General features: G+C 38.2%; 1 protein-coding gene across 1 annotated transcript; it reads right to left on the reverse strand.

Annotated features, from left to right (window-relative positions):
- Nucleotides 1–11,871: 11,871 nt before the first annotated feature.
- Nucleotides 11,872–16,453, reverse strand: LOC104512248 (mannose-binding protein C-like). The gene is given in 7 exon segments (XM_010155167.1): nucleotides 11,872–12,238; nucleotides 12,332–12,342; nucleotides 12,516–12,628; nucleotides 13,258–13,310; nucleotides 13,312–13,351; nucleotides 14,610–14,815; nucleotides 16,350–16,453. Coding segments are annotated over 7 exon segments (894 nt in total).
- Nucleotides 16,454–21,312: the final 4,859 nt, after the last annotated feature.

Genomic DNA, 21,312 nt, shown 5'->3' on the forward strand with positions numbered 1-21,312 from the left:
TCAGCAAAATCAAGACACAGGTAATTCTGATTCTGAATGGCAGGCGACCACTGGGTTACCTACAGCTCTAAGACATTTCTGCAATTGCAAGGTAAGATGAAACATAATGGATCCAGATTTTGCAAAGTAATATTTGAAATAATTAGGTTGCCCAAGTTCTTGAGAATCTATTTCACCAACACTCAATCTCATCTACATTCAGTTTCCATGCAATTCTGCAACAGTTGTAATGGTGAGTACTGTTCTGTGGTATCACTGCCCGTATACATCCTGCCCACACACATATACCTGCAACTTTAATATATTAACAACATGATAAATCTTTTGTGATGTCTATTACCTCTAGCCATCTAACACAGTTTATACTTAAAATACAAAGTTAAATACAGAATTGGAAAGTCAGTAAAGCCCTACCAGATCAACCCTATCGCTGTCCATTCCTGGAAGTGTGGCATGAGCAAAACATGGCTTATAATGGCTTAGGATATAGAAAAACTTTGAAAGATTTGTTAAAAGATAATAATTTATACAAAAACATAAATTTCATAACTGTTCTCCCATGACTCAGATTATACTTACACAACGGAAACTGATAAGAAATCCAAACCATAATTCAGTGTGAGATATTACTTAGCCATTAGATTTACTTTCCTTAGCTATGTGGTAGAGAATTAGGGAAAACAAATATACTACAATAAGGAAGAAAGAAGGTAAATATTTTTTTCTGCAGGCTGGCACCCCTGCAGAGGCACAATATTTTGAAATTCACAGTTAAATGTGTCTTGTAATGGCTACAAATCTTTAGCTGGGTAACACCCACAAAACTCGGCCAAGAAACTCTAATGGTTTCAGTGGGCCCCAAGTACCGCACTCTCCTTTCTGTCATTAACTTAGAACAATAAGAAACCTTCTGATGGCCCCTAATTTAATAAATATGCTGTGTTGCCAATGAATTAACCCCAAGACCCCCAGTAGCCTGCTCAACTATTAACAGAGGAGAACTTGGAAAAAAACCAAAACTGACCCACAAAAGCAAAAGACACCGCATACCCAGAAAGACTGCTGCTTTATATAGCACATATGTACGCTACCCTCAAAAAAGTAATTTGAAAACTAATAGCTGTCAAGGTAGTTTCAAAACCAGACCCAATTTTATAACGTCTTCAAACCTCTAATTTTCAGACAACAACGTAACTACATTTTGCTCAGCATGCTATTTGGAAATAAGCTGATAACTAACCACCTTGTCATAGCCCAACCTGCATGAAGCTCTGCTGCACTCATGTAAAATGCACTGCTGTACTGCCACACTAGTTTATATTAACACACACTAGTTTATTTTAACAATCTGCAAGACATTAATCTTAAACATGTCGCTGTGCTGCAAGTCCCTGATATCAGCTCTCAGTTTGTCCAAGGCACAGCATCTGTGTGGTAAGCACGTGTGGTCAATTCTCCATCTTTATCTTGTACAAAACCACATTAAGTTCTTATATTTGTCTATCATTTTCAGAGTAGTCTATCTGCTCTTCTGCTACAGTTCTTAACACCTGACTATAGGCACCAAAGTCAGGATAATTTTTAGAAGACTCCTTAGAACCTTCTTCAGCTATCATCCAAAATACAGGGAACTAAACATGTCATCTATTAAGAAATGAAACAATTCAGTGGGTAAAATGCTGCCTCCTTCCCACCTGCAGCGTTCTTGTATTGAAACAAATCCAAGCAATAAACATAGGAAGGAGAACAGACCGCCTGCTTTTGGAAAATAAGAAACACTGATACTATCATTTTTTGCTAGTTTACGGTGCATTAATTCACTGCCATGTTCCGCTGTGAGCAGGTCGTAAAATTCATATTATTCCTGTGTGTACTTAAGACTTATGCCGCTTTAACTCGAAGGTAAGCATCTTACAGGAAGGATGTAATTGCTGATGAGACATATTTATATTTATGAACACACATGGTATCAGTGACATGCTTTCAGCTTAATAACACACTCTTATTCTAGGGAATGGATCCCAGGGCAGAAATCTCTAGGTTTTAGTGTAAGCAGGGGGATGGAGGAGAAGAAATGCTAAATATAGATGATTAGGTTCCTAAATAAAGGCCAGAATAGATGAGAAACAGAGCTTGGAGTAGTGGATTTTAAAGAGCTGGCTCCATCAGACTGGGCAGAGCAGCCTAACGTTGGTCTTGCAAAGTACTGAAAATGTAAGCTTAAGAAAAAAAAAAAAAGCGCCTTCAAGCAGTTTTCTTAAACACAAAAACACTCCCCAAAATCTCCCCAAAACAACAAACCAAAGCAAAAAACCCAAAACAAAACAAAAAAACCCCCACCAAAACCACCACACATTTCTCTCAATCTATTTTCCATTCTAGGAAAAACAAATTCAAACTATACCATCAAGAAAAGGTGCAACCATTTTTTCAGGGGTTTTGTAAAGAAAACAGGTGTGGTTTTCTCCTGCCAAACACTTACAAGCTAAAAATGATATTAACAGAAGAACTACTTGTGCTTTGTTTTGAGATCGTATCCGATTTCCTCTTTCTCATATACTTGAATAAATTGATTTAAGCTACAGATTCATACTCAGTATACTATAGTATATCAGCAAAGAAAGCAGCCTCTTTGATTATATGAAAAGGGTAGGCAAGTTACTAGACAAGTCATTTTCTAGCACAGAGGTCTAAGCACATAGACCTCTATACCTATATGGGAATAGTACACAACAGTATGGGAGATGATTCCTAATCCTTGGTCAACAACACAACAAAATTACCCACTGCAATATCCATTAGTAGTGTCATGATGGAATAAATATTGCCTTTTTTTACTGGAAATAGTGCAAAGAGGTGTCCTGCCATACTATGTTCCCATGGAGATGAACTGTATCATGTCCCTCCTATCAAAAGTGATAATAGGAAGCAAGTTATGCTTGAACAGCCACTGGCCACGATTGCCTTGGAAACATATGCTTGTAATTCATATTTTACCCTTATAAATGGCCACCTGGTCTTGTTATCAATTTAAAATGAAGATAATCTAGCCTGTAGATAGCAAAAAAAAAAAAAAGGTCCTGCTAGGCTGTTATGTTGCTATTGCCAGGAAATGGCCCATCTAACACGTCATTGATAAGTGTTACAATATATATATCCAAAAGCATTGTCAACATTTTATTTATAGCTGAAATTCGAAGTCCTTGGGAGAACCTTATTATTGAAAACACGTGGCAGAAAAATACAGAGTTAAAAATGAATAAAATAAACTCACCAAGCTGCTGTTAAGGTCTGATGGCCATTGTAAAAGGAAACTCCTTCGCACCTTATTGAAGGGAATCCAACTGGTAATGAACTCCCAGGAAACACCACATATCATGGTTGTTACTACTGTTACAAGCTGAAAATTCAGGCAATAGTTATTACTGAATTTCCTTTTGCACAAAACTTTTCAGGAGACTGAACATAATTTTACACATTTTAGCTGACTGTTGTTTGAAGCACAGAGTATTTAATATACTGAAAATGTTTCTTTGGTAATGGCACATTTTTAGATTCTATTTAGTGCAACAGTATAGAGGAACACTTCATCTCTCTTTAATAGCAGGTGGATATTAAAGCACTTAATCATTTCAATTTCCACAAAAAGCAGAGCACCTGAGCCCCTCGCTGAGCTGGTGAAGCACAGCCATGTGTCCACCCAGCTCCTGCACTGCAGCCGGCAGGACAGCTAGAGCACCGAGATGCCAAGGAAAGGCCACAGACTGAAGCGCCCAAGAAGGTAGATTAATCTCCTTACCTTCGATTGATACCTCAGTTGCAGATGTAAGATCCAGTTATTGCAGAGGCTTCAGAGTAGAAATATTCTTAGAAGACCCCTGTAAGAGAAAAGAAAGGTTCACTTAAAACCCTTTTCTTTCATCCTGAGCATTGCCTGACTGTAGCTGGGCAGCCAAACCAGAATATTCTGGAGCCCAAATACCAAAGAGTTATTTTGTAGTATTCTGCAGCAATTTTGTTTATTACTAAGTTTTCAAAAATATAAGACTAAAAAGGTGATTGATATTTTGAAAAATGTTTATCATTTTACTCTTTAATTACAACCTAATTTCCTTGCTGAGCTCTCTTAAAGACTCTGCAAGCCAAACTCTTAAAGAAAATAAGCACAGCTTGTCAAAATTGTTCGGATTTTCTGATATAGGGAGATAGGACCCAAACAACTCATTGACCAAAAGAGATAATACAGAGGATGGAGAAAAGTTTAATTCATAATTAGCAGTTTGGTAAGTCAACAGGTTACAATTGAGAGGATTCTCTCAACAGAAGTATGGCTTATTGGCAAAGCCACTTTGGTTTGAATACTTGTTACATCAGTTAAGCTTGTACGTTGAAATGGTCCCTGAAGGATGAGGAGTCATGTTTACACCATCTTAACATAGTAAAAATGGCAAAATTCAGGCACTGTAATTCTTCACATCCAAAATAAAAGCCTAAGGTCTTTCTAGTGCCCTAATATAAAGTATGACTTCTCCCTGCAAACATGTGCCATGTTTATGTCTCTAGATCATAGTTGCTAAAACTATGCTCCTGTTATGCCATTTTCCTTGTTATCATTACACTCTGGGCTATACTAAGAGTCTTTTATTCTAATTACAAAGTGTGAAAACATATCCAGAACTGGAAAGATTAGCACAATGAACAACATACTTTTATTCATTTGTCAGGATTAGAAGCTGTAATGTAACTGAAATTCAGGCAGCTGAAACTATGACATTTTAAAGAGCATGTAATGTCAAATAGTATTTTTTTCCATGTTCGTTTCTTTGAAGATTTCGGCAAAATATCCACATGAAACAGAACAGTGGCAAGTTCTTGATTTATTTTTTTAACTAGCAAAAAATATTTTTGTACTGAACAGAATGAGTCAGGGAACACTCCATAAGAAGGAATATGCAACTTCGAGTCTAAAACATAACATCTTTGCTTCTAAAATATAATTTCCAGTGATCTTCAAAGGGAATTTGGTGCTTAACCTTGAAACTTAGGCACATAAAATGTTGAGGAAAAAGTTGGAAAACCTTGCTGATAGAAAGTCTAGCAATCAGTAGGAGGAAATTATTCCCTCTAATCAGACATCAAGACGGAAAAGGGCGGGCTATTCAGTCCTTGGTTAAGATTTGTTAGCCTCTGTTTAGCATTTTCCTTACACCAAGGCAAAAGCCACTGAAACCTGTAGTGCAAGTTGTATGAGTTAACACACTCCCATCCCTTTTCTTTCAACTCTGCAATGCATTTTTCTTTTTAGGTAGCTAATTAAAGCCCCTCAGAGTTCATCTACTAGATAAAATCAAGGAACAGATGAAGACCCAGAGAAATGGAAAGAAAACAAAAGGGAATGAACAGAGCCCTACAACCTCTGAGTCTCTCTGGAGAGACTAGTAGATCTTGAACATTGCTTGAGGCCAGAATGATTCAAACTGAAAGTGTTTGCTAGGTTATTAAAACACAGCACACTTAGCTTGCATGTCAAATCAGAGAGAATGTTTAATAACCCTGAGAAATGTAATAACCATGCATGTCAACTACTTAACTAATAAAATACAGTTTTGTTATTCCATGGGGGTCCCTTCCTACAGCCTTTACAGCAGCTTCATATGCAGTTCAGAAGGTTAAACATTATTTTTCTTAGTAAGACAAGAGAAACGCTATAAAATCCTTAATAACCATTGCAGATACCTGTTGCATTTCATTTATGTATGTTTAAATTTCTTTGGCATTTGCTGCTCTGATCTGAGGAATCATTCTCAGAGGCTGGCATGCAGAAATCTAGCCCCCGTATGCTCAGGCAGCTCGCTGCCTAGTTAAGGAACAGGTGTCCCGTTCTCAGTGAGGCAATATGAACTACAGCCTGGTCTGGAGATTTCAGATCCTTTCTCCTAAGCATGACAAACATATGCATACCTGAAAAATGGACTGTGAGTATCTCCAAAAACCTTTTCCGTCCAAAATGCAAAAGCACAAACAGCCACTTCTGTTCATTCTGTCTCAGATCCCAACATACGTATGTACCATGCAACAACATAGCCATTATCTCATTGAAATATTATCTTCACAGCAGTGACTATGAAAGATGTTAAGATTGCTGGCCTATCTGTACTGTTCTGGAAATATAAACAGTATCACAACTATGGGTACCATTTTTGTTAACTGGTTTTTTTTTCCCATTCATTGTAGCAGATACACGAGCTAGCAAACAAGTCCTGAACTACACCAAGCCTTTTCACATCAGTGTAGCACACATGCCACAAGTCCAGTGAAGTTTACCTAAAGCTCTGGACCAATACCCTCAGAAAAGCATGCTACATGCTAAATCTTCAGAGTAGCTCTTGTTCTGCTAATAATATTTTCCTTTTCCTGCCTTTCTCCCATCTCCTGAGGCCCTCAGTAGTTTCTCACATTTATCACCAGTCATATACTTGCCCGTACTCCGAATATTCTTGTCTAGGTTCATGACATGGAAGTAGATTGTAGCATTCTCTCCAGAAAGGAGGGCTGTGATCTCTTATAAGCTCCAGTTCGTCGGGGAATGGACTGTGACACAGACATACCTGGAACATCAGCTGCTGGCAGGCAGGAATATGCTTGTTTGTCAGGAGTGGGAATCTACACAAGAGCATGTCAAAAATGGTTATTTTTAAAATAGTCTCATTGCTTGTTTTACCAGACTGGCTCAGGCTTTCAAGCTAGAAAGTAAGCATAGCATAGGTTTCTCCTGGCTGTGCCTCCTCAGATGTGTGTTTAACCTTCTTCGGAGCCCAGCCTGCTGAATACACGGAGTGCCTCTTTCACAAGGTATGTACATAGCCACTGTGATCTCGGACAATCATCTAAAGCCAAAGGGGATTTTAAGCATCAACTTTAAACTTAGTTTTCAAAACCTGCAGAAAACAACCTGCTCCTGACTGCTATGGTACCACTGGTACCATGCAAATGCTACACTGCATTTCTCTATCATCTATTTCCCCAGCTATGTTTCCACAGAAATGGGGCTCAACTGTTTAGTAACTTCTGTATTTTAAGTTCTTTTACCTTTCCAGAATAGCATATTGTGCCACTGTAACATACATAAATGATGCCAGAATAAAGGCCAAATTCAGAACTATTCCAAGAGCATTTGACAAGGGTAAAATTCAGGGCTGCAGCATTCTGGAGCCCCTGGAGAGTTCCCAGTAACTCGAGACGGACTGTAGTATATACTTTTCAGTAAAGTGATATATATTTAAGCATTATAAACAACATCTGAAACATTTCTTAAATAGCTTTTACAACTGCCATTGTGTGATGAGCTAGCAGCTTTTCTTGCCATAGAGTCCTGCTATACTGTTCCCAACATTTATTCCCCACGCCTTAAAAATACAGGTTCTTCTTTAAGATAGACTTTAAAACATGAGATTAAAAGGAAATCAACATTTTCACTTTGTTCATAGAACTTTCTAATTGAAAGGCTTTTAGGCTTTTTTTCACGATTATTCATGAAAGATAGAAAGGCACTTCATTCTTGAAAAGGAAAGCTGAGATTCTCCAGATGCCGGCAATTGCAGCTTTAAGGTAAATACCAGGTACTAGAAAATAACAGCACATAGAGGAAAATCTAAGGCTTTAAGATAAAGCTTCCTTTACTAGTTTTTGATACACCAATAAACGATCTACTTAGCAGGCTTGGGAAGTACCACTAATACACTCTCCCTCCCCTCCCCCTCCGCCCTTTTTTTACAGTTTAGCTGTAGATCTCTATAGTAAAATGTAAAGAGGTAAAAAGGTTTAAAAATGCTTCACTTCTTTCATTTGTCTTTCTATTTATGTTGCTTCCATGAATGCATATAGGTGCTTACTAGGTGCTTCTCCATTCTCTTAGAATGGAGAAGGCATAATCATAATTATAAGATGATAGAGGGGTTAAAAGGTTGTGATCTGTAGGAAAGGTAGGAAATAATCAAGGCAGTAAGTAATGTACTTACTATGTTGTAGCCTAAGAGGTTTCAGGATTTCCAGCTAAATTTGGCCAAGTGCTCTGTTCATCTCAGCTAAAGCAGCTTGTAGTAGGTCAGCTTCCCTTGTATCAAAACAGAAGTTTACATCAAAACCATTCTTAGGTATGAGTGGAAGGTTTCACAGTCTTTTTGTACATAACTCAGGCACAAACCAAAGGTGGCCGAGAGTTGTAGCCCAACAGCACAGATGAGAGGAGATGCCTGAAATGTGTGTGAGTACAAGCTGCGACATGGAGTAGGATGTAAACAACTGGGACTCACCATGATACACTTACCTAGAGTAGCCAAACAACGGGGTAAGTAAGGAAGAGAGCCATCTAAGGCAAAGCAACACAGGAACAGAGGGCAACTTTGGGGTTTTGAATCTTGTGAGACAGTATACACGTGCTTTTTTTTTTTTTTCCAGCTCTGTAGTAATATTTTCTGTTAAGGCTGCAATGAAACACTGAAATTCGAGAAGTTTTGTCTGTATTTAAGCATCCTGGAAAAGGACGCCAACCAGATAGAGTCTTCCTCTCACTGCAAAGCTGCCAGAAGCTTCCTGCAGCAAGCTCAGAACTGTGGGACAAACTGCGCTGCCAGTCGAAGACTTAAACAAACCAGAGCACACAGGCAGCCAGGAAAAAGCTCTCACAACTGTCTAGCCTGAGGCACTGAACTAAAGAGCTCAAGCTACCAATGTCTGAAACATCAAGAGGGTCACAGACCACAAAGAGAAACGTTAACTGTAGGTGCCTCTGGACAAATTCATTCCCTAGAGAGAACAGAGGATCCAGTCATGCTGTGAGTGCTGAGAAGTTTGGCGGAGAGCTTAAAAACGGTATGAGACTCCACCTAGCTTTCCACGCTTTCCTGCATTATTTCTTTTCCCGGGCATTACTGGCCAAAATACAATCCAGGAATTATTTTTCTTTCCTTGTGTCTCCAGGTGCTAGGCCAAAGGGTAGAGCCACTTTGGTAGCGCTAAATCCACAGACTTCCCTGCACGCTTCACACAAGGGGGTCATGCTCTTCCGTAACAGGAAACGAGGCAGAGGAAAGGCCACGGTTCTCCACTAAGAGCATACGTTAACAACCCCTTCCTCCCATATTTATGTGTTGTAATTAAAAATAAAGCAGTAAGTACAAGTTGCTACTGATTGAAATAGCTATTTCCACCTTGTAGTTCCCACTGAGAACTGTCACTTGAAAAATACAAGGAAAAGAGCTTTTCAGAGGTTGTGCTTTTTCACGTGACAGGATAGCTATTCCTAAGCCTATACCTAGCCTGAAATTGTGCTATGTTTTGGAAAGATAAACCCAGCAGCTGCTTCACAAATGCTGCTCTCATCCTGAATTACTCAGAAGCTCTGTGGAGGTCATATTAGCACCAAATGAGATGGTTCTAATCAGGGGTATAAGAGCCATTACAGATTAGTTTATAATTAATGCAAAATTAAGTGGTCATCAGGGATACTGATTTAAGCCTCTTAGAAGATAATAGAACACAATTTCAAACTCTCTTTTTTCAGCACCCTCTGAACAAAGATGTCTCTAGAGAAAGGTGTCCCTAACATGCATGGTGAGAAAGGTCAGAACTTAGGGCACATCTGATAGTACCTTGCAGAGTTTAAAAGTTTCAAATAATATATTTTAATAAAAGCTCATTTACTATTTCCAGGTCTTGTTCTGTCCCTGTGGACTTTTGTCCAGCCTAAGAACATCAGTTTTTAGCATAAGAAAATTTTTGGATTTACCTGCAAAGTTTTGCAGTTCTTATAGATCTTATTTGAATGGTGTGTAGTGCTCTCTGAACACAAAAAAAGTCTTAAAAAAGGGTTAAAAGAAGCTTTATAAATTTTTAACAACTGTATTGCAGATTTTCTGGGCAAAATCATGCAAAAATGAGTCTCAATTACATTTCAGAGCTGGACTCTTGAGAGACTGACCGACATGGCAATTAGGATTATTATTTCTAAAAATACAGTTGAAAGAACACAACTGTTCACATCTGCAAACTACTCTGTATCTTTTTCCAAACAACACTTTAGTCACGGTCACCTGCTGGCTGATGAACTGGGGGCATAATACATTATTGTTCTTAGTTCGGGTCCAAATGAAATGGTCAGAAATCATATCGCAGGGTTTTTGGATACAACTTCAAAGTAGACTTACATAATCATTCCAAATCAATGCATCACAGACTTGAATTACCACTGAGCCCTAAACCTGGAAGCACAACAGAATTATATCTACTATCGAGAATATATCTTTCTTGTCCTAAATTAACCCAAATCTACCTTTCAAATATTGCACCATATCCTGTATTTTCATATAATAAATACTGATTAAAAATTCCCAGACAAAATTTATAAAGTTCTTGTTTCATAGCTGAAGGACACCAATTAATGCAGAAAAGGAAAGCAGTTCACTTGAGAACGAGGAGAACGTGCCTCAGATCAGCAGATAAATCATGCTCTAGACAATTCATACCCTTCACCAATTTCAGTAATTGCTATTTTACTGTGCCTCTATAACTTGGTGCAGAGAAAAGAAATCTCTTTACTTACAAAGGTGGACGTGAAATTAGGCAATGAAAATAACAGTCATAAAACAGATAAGATGGGTACCAAATGCTCCTCTGTACAGATATGTTTCTATGTTCCTGTGGTTCCACAGACTTGCCAGTATAGACACAGTCCTTCTCTCCATGGAGCTGCTTAGCTTACATGTCTTACACTAAGTGGAAGCATGCATGCAAACATTTTTCTTAATTGCTGAACTTTTAGTACTGGGCTTTGTGGTCATGGTATCCACCTACTCTTAGTTAATCCAGTCGGTAGTTCACTTTTTCATATTTCCCTTGAGGTGAAAGAAGCTCCCGTCAAGAAAGTCATAAAAAGTCTATGGTATCACTTGTCTCACATTAAGGACCTATTCATGTAAATAAGGCCTTTTGCCGTTTTTCCGCATGAGCTGAATTCCACATTTCACCAATAGGCTTTTGTATTTAATTTTAGATCAATTTTTTCTGCCTTCTACTGCATTTAAATCTTGATCTATATCTCCTGTACTTCAAATGATGCCAATAGATTACCAAAAAAAGATCTCGTTCTCTTGGGATTCTTCTACTGCACACAAAGAAACCTGGTTGTGCCTTTTTTCTGTTTTATTCCTCTTTGTAGTCACAGCACATTTCATTTTCCTATCACATGATAAAAACAGCACTAAAATAGCCAAAACCTCAAAAAAAGATTTTGTTTGCATGTCGGTAATCACTTGTGTGCGTTGGACCTCTGTACCCAGATGGCAAATACCGCTCTAGGCTTTAAGTATTCATTACCAGTCGATTTCAGACCTAGAGTAAAACGAACCAGGAGGAAAGCCGTCACTGAATACTGAAATACCACAGGACTGCCTGTACTGTCCATTATTTGCATGATAAAACAATATATCAGAAACAACATGTGGAGTGTAATCCCGCCGTGCTTACAGCGCAGCTCAAAGACAGAATATATAAACATTTTTCATGAGTTTTAAGATTATTAAAAAATGCTTCCCTCATGCTGCATTTATGACGAACTCATAGGAAAGTGTAACAACCAGCCTGCTGACCATGCTGTAACTTCTTAACCTTATTACCACCATGATAAACACTTTTTAATTCATAATGATTAAAAAAATTATATCTGTATATTATTAGGAGATTCAAAACTGGATGTCAAAGAGAAAACAATTATAAATACACTGTGGTTTTGGTTACTCCAGGCCACCTTTATGGGAACAAACTTCTATACCAGCCACACAGTTGAGAGCAAAACTTTGGGTTTTCTTAGATTCATCAGCTCAAGAATTCACAAATAATTAAGGCATGTGAATTTGAACAATTACCGTAATTCCATTTTCCAGGGTTTTGTGTTACTGCATAGTCTTATTTTTTTAGATTATTTGGCTCTCCAGCATTCCAGTTTCTCTGAGTTACAGACCCTCCATTCAGATGCATGAACCTGCCTTTAGTCTGTTCATCAGATATCCCCATATAAGCCTGCTTTGAAGGTCTTATTAAGTCTTTTAAAGCTGTATTCTCAGTCTCAGTCCTAGGAGAGACAAGTGCACTTCCAGCATTTGCATAAAGGGATTTTCCATTATCAAAAGTACCTTCTTTTCCAGTTGAGACCAATATTTTTTTTACCAATACTCTTGATGTTCTTTTCAATCAAAACTAGAAACAAAAGTGAACATAATTGTATCATACCAAATACTGGTCATGCTATACTTATTTATCTATATCACAACTGTACTTCAGAAGTAGCTAATACCAACTATAAACCGACTATTTGTTGTAGCAGCAGGCATAATCCAACCGAATTCAAACAAAATAGACACCTGGAAATAGCACGCCCACACTTCAGGAAAAATAAATTTCACAAGAAACTAGATAGCAAGTCTTGTAATGATTATAATTTCCAGTTCGTATAGTATCACAGCTCTCGAATCAGGATCTGAAAGAATTTTGTATCTATTCAGTTCAGCCTCCAAACCCTGTACTTCTCTTACCAAAGCAGTTACTTCTCTCTGCAGGTCATCAGTTAGCACAACTATGACTTTAGGGTGTTATTTAGTAATTTACATTAAAGTGACTACATAAGGACTGTCTCTGAGATGCCTCTCTCTCCTGTAACTTGATGCCAGGTGAGAACGCTATTTGATTTCCAGAGCAGAAACCCAGGCCACCTTGCAGACTTGTTCCACAGGAATTTGCCCCACTGAGATAGCCTTGTCCCTAACGGGGATGAATACTTCAGCAGGCTCTGAATGCTCAGGGCTGCCAAAGTCATCTTCTATTCAGAAGGAAAAGACCAGTTCTCAAAGGCAAAACACACATGTAAGCATTTTTAAATGAATTAAAAGTTGAACTAAATAACACACAAACGGTTAAAGAAGGAAAGAAAAAATGCTGTTTATGAGATGAAGAGTTTATTTCACTCACAGACAACAGTAAATTAGTGACTCCTTCCAGACACAGTTTTCCCCAGTTATGTTGGCCAACTCATCTCCTATGTAACAGATGGTTTGTCTTTCCGCTCCTCACGTTTCGAGAAATCACACCTGTCCTCAAATGATGTTATAAGAACACTGGAAATTAATGCAAATATATTTTGGAAAATATACTGAAAGTTTGAAAACTAGATTATATACACATGAGAAATCTATTTCTTACCTTCACTTCCTCCTTCTCCTTTCTCTCCTTGTGATCCTAAATCACCTTTTATTCCTGGAGCTCTTTCCAGGGACAGCCTGTAGACTTCTCAGTCTTTATCCTACAATGTGATTTAAAAGGAAGTTGTTTAAATGTTCCCTAAGTTTTTCACCCACTATTCCTTTCTTAGTGCTTAGAGAGAGTACTGACTCCTTTTTTATTTCTTAAGGATAATAAAAACTTCTCGGGAAAATTGAATTCTTCCCGTGGAAAGCTTCATATATTAGGAAATACATTACTTTGATGAAAAATTCTTTACTACACCTACTTACGGCACTGAAAATCTAGTGAAATAAATGCTGTCTCATGTTAATGCAGAGGTACACATGCTCTAAAACTAGAAAGCCAATATATTTCAGCTGTAATCTAATCGCACATTACTGTATACGATCTAGAAAATGAGCTAAATCATAAGATTAAGGATAGCTCTGAAGCCATTGGCTGAAACACATAATGCTGGCTTTACTTATTTCACCCATGAAATTGCAGAGCACATACCGATGGTATGTGGGCCAGAAAATGCCTATACAGTATGTCAGTACCAGCCACTAAAATTTTATGTCATAGTTTATCTCATATCAAGCAGTATTGATAACAATGGGACTTGGAGGTTGATAATCAATGATCTAATTCCAAGATGTGTGGCATACATATGATAACAGAGACAGGATACAGTGAGAAATTATGAAGTTCTATTTGTACTTACTAAGTGTTCGGACAGAGACTACGATTTGGCAGACCTGGGAGAGCAGGTGACTTGGTTGTACTACAGGACAGAAAGCACTTGCTGATCTATTTGCTGTTTGCAGCAGTGCATTAAAAAAGTTACATAACTGACAAATCGTGCCTTGGGGGGGAATTCTGTTGTTGGGACTTACTGAGTATGAGGCAATCAAGTTATAACCATCAGATTAGTAACCAACTCTAGCAACCATGATTTCTGGTTTTGAGAGCTGGCCTCTGGAGAGAAAAAGCAATAATAATTCAGTAGGCCATCACAGGAAGCTCTGCAAGTGATTCAGAGTACAAATGGTACAATCAGATTAAAATCTCATTATACCTCTCTCTTACAGGCTACTGTGAAAATGTATTGTATTTTTCTATGTATTAAAAGCCAAGAATCTAGAGTAGCATTAGAAATGTAGAAAGCTTCCTGAGCTTTCTGAAATTGTCCAAAGACTACAAAAGGTTAATGGGGCAGAAGAAAAGGAGAGAACTAAATAGGCAAAACAAAAGAATGAAGGAAGCATGAAACAAGACTAAAGGGATGGTAATGAATGTCAAAAATACAATATTGCTAAATGGTCATAGCTCTGTACCTGCTTCTCCCTTTCCACCTTTGGGACCATCTCTTCCCTCTCTGCCTGGTAAGCCATTGACTTCAAGAGCACTGCACTGAATTACTAGGCAGGAATACATTTTCTCTCCAGGTTTATCTGTGTTAACTGAACTTGTTACCATCGCCAGTGAAAACCAAAGTACAAAGGCATTGAAAGGCTGAAGAGTCACTGGTAAGCCCACAAATCTGTGACAAATCAGTCAGAGTAATATCATAAATTTCTTCATTTAGATAATTTTAAAGGGTTACCTGGGAAAGATTGCATTGACTAGGAAATACACACCCATCATCAGGCAAAAGACCAAGAGCAAGAGACAGTGTCTGAACCATTTCATCTAGCCTCTGATTGTGTCTTTAAATATGGCACCCAGAAAAGAAACAGCCAAGTTTATAAGAATATGAAAATCTCAGGATTTAATGAAAATATGTAATATAGCAAGTCATCAATGTTATGTTCATTGTATGTCTAAACTTAAAGAAGTTCTCTTCAAATGAGTCATATGGCATTCCAGTTTGGGATGAATCCTGAACTCCCTAGCTATTGTGTTTCTTCTGGGACTCTCTCCACAGCTCTCAGGATTGCTGCATGTCTAAGCTCAGAGGGATTAAGCTGTTTCTGCTAACATGGCCACCACTAGCAAATCCCCATTGCTTAAAGAACAAAAAGCTGAAGTGCATTTAGGTAGTAATGATCTGACTGTCTCCCAGTTTGTCCTTTCAGACCTTGTATAACTTTCATTTCTTTCTCGGTATTACACCTCAGGGCTGAAGTCCTCTTGGATCCCAGATCTGCAATACTTTGCTGCCCTCTCTGAGCAGAACAGCAGTATCAGGCCGTAATATCATAAGGTAAAGCACTGCATGAATTTCTGACAAGTTGCACCACAGTAACTGTCCTTGATTTTAATATGAGGGTCAAATTTTCAGGCAATCATGTCCATATATTCTGTGGTTTAACTGAAGAAAAAAAAAAAAAACCAACCCAAAATGAAACTACACAAACTTATGCTGACAAACTTTTACAGTAATCTAAAGTCTATTGCCTTTTCTCCCAATTCTGCCAGTCAAAATGAAAAACAAGCTGAGAGAATCATCATTTGGTTGACTGGTTGTGGTAAGGAGAAAAGTAGTGAAATCCAGCATGATTTTTGCTAGTCACCTCATTTATTTCTCTTTAATTTAACCTTCAGAAAAGATTATCCACAAAAAGCAGCTTCCCCTGCCATGTTTCATCTGATAAAGTACAATATAAAATATAATCACTAGCATGTTACTGTAAGAGTATTATCGTTAGGCTGAAAGGTGTTTAAGCAGCACCACTTTTTCTATATGCTTGTTTGTGTTTCCTCCATTAGGCTCACATCAAAATCAGGGGCAATAGCATACATCAAAAATAAAATAAAGGAAGGTATTTAGCTAACTGGTATAACAAAACTTGAATCCTGGTTTATGTTTCTTACCCAACTTCATGCCAGTTCTTAACAGCTGTCTAAAAATTTCCTTCTGCTAAATTTTTACACTGTGTTAATTATACCACAGGAGAGAAGCTGACATTGCTGCTGTCTCCCATGAAGGCAGCAAGACAAAGCTCAAAATAACGGTTCAAAAAAAGAAAACTTGAAAGCAAAACATTAAACACTCAGGGCGGTCCTCTCCCTAGAGATTCAGCCTCACACTAAACTTTGCTGTTTTTGCCTGCCAGGATCTAAGATCTATTTACCTCCAAAGTTTTCCAAGTGGACCACTCCAATCCATTATTCTAGAAAAGACGAACTGTGTGTTTACCTTTGGCAAATCGGTGTCAGGGTTTCCTAGCAATGACATCGCTTCCCAAAGGGACTGATGATAATTTGAACTAGCAATGTTTAGGTAAAAAAGCAAAATGTTCCAAATTTCTCACAAAAAATTGAGTAAATCTTAGGGAGATGAAACAGAAAAACCAGGTTTTACAATCCATATTTATATTTAAAAAAGATGGAGAATCCTGCATGGAGAATCACAGAGAGTGTGGATGTAATGAGAGTCCTCAGGTCACGAGGGTTACACACGTGCAGAATTTCTCAGCAGAGTACAGATTTAGGCCTCAAAAGATGCCATGAAACTTTTATATGTAAGAGGTAGCTAGTTCTGGAGGTCCTATTTAAAGACATAGATCTCAGGTATTTCTTTTGTTCTTTCACAAGTAGTACTTTAAGATATGATTCACCCAATGCAGGTAACAGCAGGGAAGGGATCTTGGAACAGTTGGCAGGGAATTCTTGTTCCGGACCTAGTCTTGGAGGTGACAGCTCTGAGTCAGTAGCCTGAAACCTAAGTCTCTGACAGCACAGGACAGTGCAAGTCAAATACTAGGGAAACTTCTCATCAGAAGCAGATATTACATTTACATAGAGAATACTCAGGGACAGAATGCTATTACACTGACAGATTACATCCTGCTAACAGTCCTCCTCATCAGCATCTCCAGTAGGACACTCTACAAAAGTCCTTTCTACCTGACAAGTCTGAAACTGCAATGTTTGCATGATCTCAATATGGTCAAAAACTTGTCACAGCAAATGAGATATTTACTTAGCAACAGTTCTACTGATCAGTACACAGTGGCGCTCTTAGCACACCACTGGTTTCCCGGTAGTCACCACAACAAAACGTAGTAGAGAGGAAACGGAACAGAAACCTGCTGGATTTCTACCATGAGGATGAGTCTGCCAAGAGAAAAAAAAAAAAAAAAAAAAGAAAATCTCCTACATTTCTGCTAAAAGCTGGAATGTTGTACTTTATTTTGTGAAGATCTGCTTACTGGCTTATCTCTGTTTTGCACAATCCTAATGATTGCCTACCTCAATCTTACCACCCCTGTTTACAGGTACTGTGTATGGCATTCTGTGAATGAGCCCTTTGCTCTTTGTCTGGCCTTGGACAGACATTGGCTGTGTTACAGTACAAATGAACAACCAAAAAACCAGAACAACTGCAGGCACTGAAAGTTTTGACTGTAAGGTTTTTCCCCTTTATTCAGTCAATGGATTAATTTTTGAATAACCTAGGAGAGGAAAGGGTACTTTGGGTGTGTCTGACTAGCGACTGCTTTTCCTGCAATGTACTCTGAATTATCCCTAGAAGAAACATAACCAACTGAAACATATCCATTCATGTTTTAAAATAGGATGTGGGATTTAAAATTTTTAAAATACATTCCTTCAAGCTGTCTTGTTTGTCCAAGTAAATCACCTAGCACTTGCCTTCTTCTAATACGAATGATAGAGTTATGGTTAAATTTCTCAATAGACCCTGCACTGTCTAGCTGGCTGTGGTACCTCTGTGTGGATGGACATGACAAACACAGTAGCATGATTAGTGTGTGGGATATTGCCATGGGTAGCTCTGCAAAATTAATAACATAGAACATAATGATGAGGAGGAGATGTCTTGGGCAATTTTTCTTGCAGAAAATCTCCTTACCCCAGAGGAAGGTCTGTTAAACAACTCCATCTGCAAAAACCAAACTCTCTATCCCTGCGGCAGTGCTAGGGAGTGATTTTGTTTGCAAGATCCCTCTTCTGGGGCATGCTGTTCTCTATGTGGTGGCATCAGATAGAGATATTGTAGGCTGTCAGGCTGTCTTTGTATCTTTCCTGTTCAGGAGCTAGAATAAATTTAGTCTCAGTAAGAATAAAATTAAAACATCAGCTCAGAGCAGTGTTATTTGTCAGCTATGATTTGTTAAAAACATTGTAAAGTCAACATAATTAAACAGAGAGAGAGAACTAGCAATCTATTTATTTATTTATTAAAATAAGAAGCTGAAATTTCCACACCAACCTTTGTAATTTTGGCCAGGAACCCAATGTGGTATCTATATGCTGTCAACACATGGCATCCAGGGCTCGTCTTGTAATGGTTTATTGAACTTCCCTGAAGGTTGCTTGCCTGCAAAAGCAGAAGTAAGAAGCAGATAGGAGTGGTGAGAACCCTAGTTCTCACCTAGTCAGAACACCATCTTGTCAAAACATAGTTTATCATACAGTAAAAGTTTTATTGAGCTGTGGCAAAACCAGCATGTTTATATGTAGTATCCAAACCTCCAGGACTATTGTAAATTCCTTTGTCAAATGACAAATAAAAACCATAAGGGCAGGCGCCTTAGTATTCACACATTAAATGTGTGTCTTCACGGGATTTGTAATTTCATTTTCTATTTAGTTTTATACAAACTGCCTCCAAAATTTTTCTCCTAGATTCAGTTTGAATACTGACTACCTCACTATTTAGATCCTTGAACATACCTTCTTTTTGCATATTATCCATCTGGGGAATTGTCTTATGCCTGGCTGCACTTTGATATATGGTGCAGCTCTCTGCAGATTTCCTTGGAGAAGCAAGCAGCTCAGCACGTGAGAACACTTGGCTTTTGAAGTTTCAAACTTGCCTTTGCAGCCATCAGTTTTGAGTATTCTTCACTGGCAACAATATCATATGGGAATAACAGAAGTGGGAACTATATCCAATTATTTTCATCACAGCATAGCAGGGTGACAGCTTCTAGACACTTGCAAAAGAATATATGGCTAAAGCAGTGAATAGAAATGCACAGCTACCTCATCGATTCACTTTGATGTCAGACCGACAGAGTGCTCTTATCCCCAAACCAGGAGTTTACAAAGTGTTTCAAACTTTTTGTTGAGAGAACTGGAGTCAAGATTAAAGACTGTTGAAGAACAAAACCCTAAGAATAATTTTTTTTCAGAAAAATCTCAGATCAGGCATTATGGAGCACCATTCTCAATAGGTGCTCATACCGAGAGTTTAATTACAGCTCTTACAAAGTCATAAGTGGAAGCTGTCCTGTGCAGGACTTTTTTCTTCTGAATTAGTAGTGATTTATCCCTTGCTCGTGTAACCTATCATACGTCCATACTTCTGAGCAGTAAGAAATATGGAGCAGAGCTGCTGTTCTTCATCTATTTCTTTTCACTTGTCAGTCTGCCACAGATGAACAGTTCCTTCCTGGTTTTGGCTAGTACCCTGAGCCAGCCCTCATTAATGGTAAAATCTTTAGATGTCCTGTGTTCGCTTTAGGTATTAAGAGCAAGGGAAAAGTATCAACTGCTTGTGAGAGAGGAAGGAATTTATATAGCAGGACACACTAGTAACAATGCCATAGTAATAATACACGTAAGTAGGAATAATACTGTAATTATTATTACAGAGCCTCACCCTCATTCACAGTAGAAGTTAGACAGCGTAAGCATCAGCATGCATAATACTCTTGAGTTCATGTCTATGTATAAAATTAAAGACTTAAACAAACCTATCCCAGTATGTTTCTAGTGAACATTAATGAGAGTCAGATATTCTTTATTTTCTTTTTCTGTCCTGGGCCAGACAGCTGACAAACTAGGAACAAGGCAGAAATTTGTACCACCTTCCCCTCACTCAAAATTTAAATGGCTGCATGTTAGTCTCCACCTAAGCTTATAAACCAAAAACTATTCCTGTTTCTTATTAAAAACAGAATTTGCAGAGGTGCTGAGCCTGTACTTTGGAGTTTGCAAGACTGAACATACGATCTTTACAAAAGCTGTAAGAGAGTGAGACAGTTCTGAAGCAGACCAGACCAAAAAAACCACCAAACAAGCTTCTTCACTCAGAGGAAGTTCACTGTGAGGTTGAGACAAAGTTCACAACTCATACAGGATCCTTTACTCAAGGTACTGACTATTAAGACACGTACAGAGTTTCTCCTCCTTTTTCTGAAAATTTGCTGAATGAGCTTCCTGTCACCTCAGCTAAAAGAGTTCAGAGCATTAAAAACCATGAGGTTCAGAAAGTAGATAACCTCAAGATGCTATTCTTACTGTCCCTAGTCAGCTGTTCGGCCTTACCTACATCGTAAAATCTCAGCAATAAACTCAAAGAACTTCTGTCTTCACCTTCATAGAGATTTAATGGAATTTCTCTTATACATTTATAATGTATCTTCGTATGGGCCATCCATCGCTCAGGAAAAATTCTTACCCAGCCACCAGGCCACTTTTCACCCAGCTTTCTGTTGACTTCTGAGAAGAATGCATTGCATTGCTCAGTGCAAATGGAATTTTAAGCGTAGTGTAAAACCATGACATATTTACATCTTCGTATTTTAGAGCAGTTACAATCTTGCCCCAATATCAGAAGAATTAGGGAGTCAGAGAGACAGAGGATCGCACAGGGTTTTTTTCTGCTCCAGTATACCAAATACAAAGATAAATCACAGTGCTTCACAATAAAACCACAGTTTACACCTTGATGTTTACTCCACTGAATCAAACAAAAAAATATGCTGATGCTTACATGGGTGTAGGGTGCCGAACAGTTCATTGCTACATTGATCTCTGCAAGAAATGATTAAATCTTGCAATCAGAAGGTAACAAACCAAAAATAAATGCCATTCATACAAAGTTCAGAGCATGTAATCTAACTATTGCGCTAATGGGGTCATAGTCTAATGGAGAATTTCTGCCCTTCATCCATCTTGGAGAAACAGAAACCTTCTCACTCTTTTCCTTTGCTTTTCTTTCATCCGCCGTAAATGAAACACGAACAGAATGCGGCCGTTTTCTGCTCGAGCTGCTTCAAACACAGGCCTTTTCTTGATACTTACGGGCCTCATAAAACACCATGTCTGATTTCCAGCTTTTCA

Source organism: Eurypyga helias, unplaced genomic scaffold (assembly GCF_000690775.1).
Source record: "Eurypyga helias isolate BGI_N326 unplaced genomic scaffold, ASM69077v1 scaffold2577, whole genome shotgun sequence".
NCBI lineage: Eukaryota > Metazoa > Chordata > Aves > Eurypygiformes > Eurypygidae > Eurypyga > Eurypyga helias.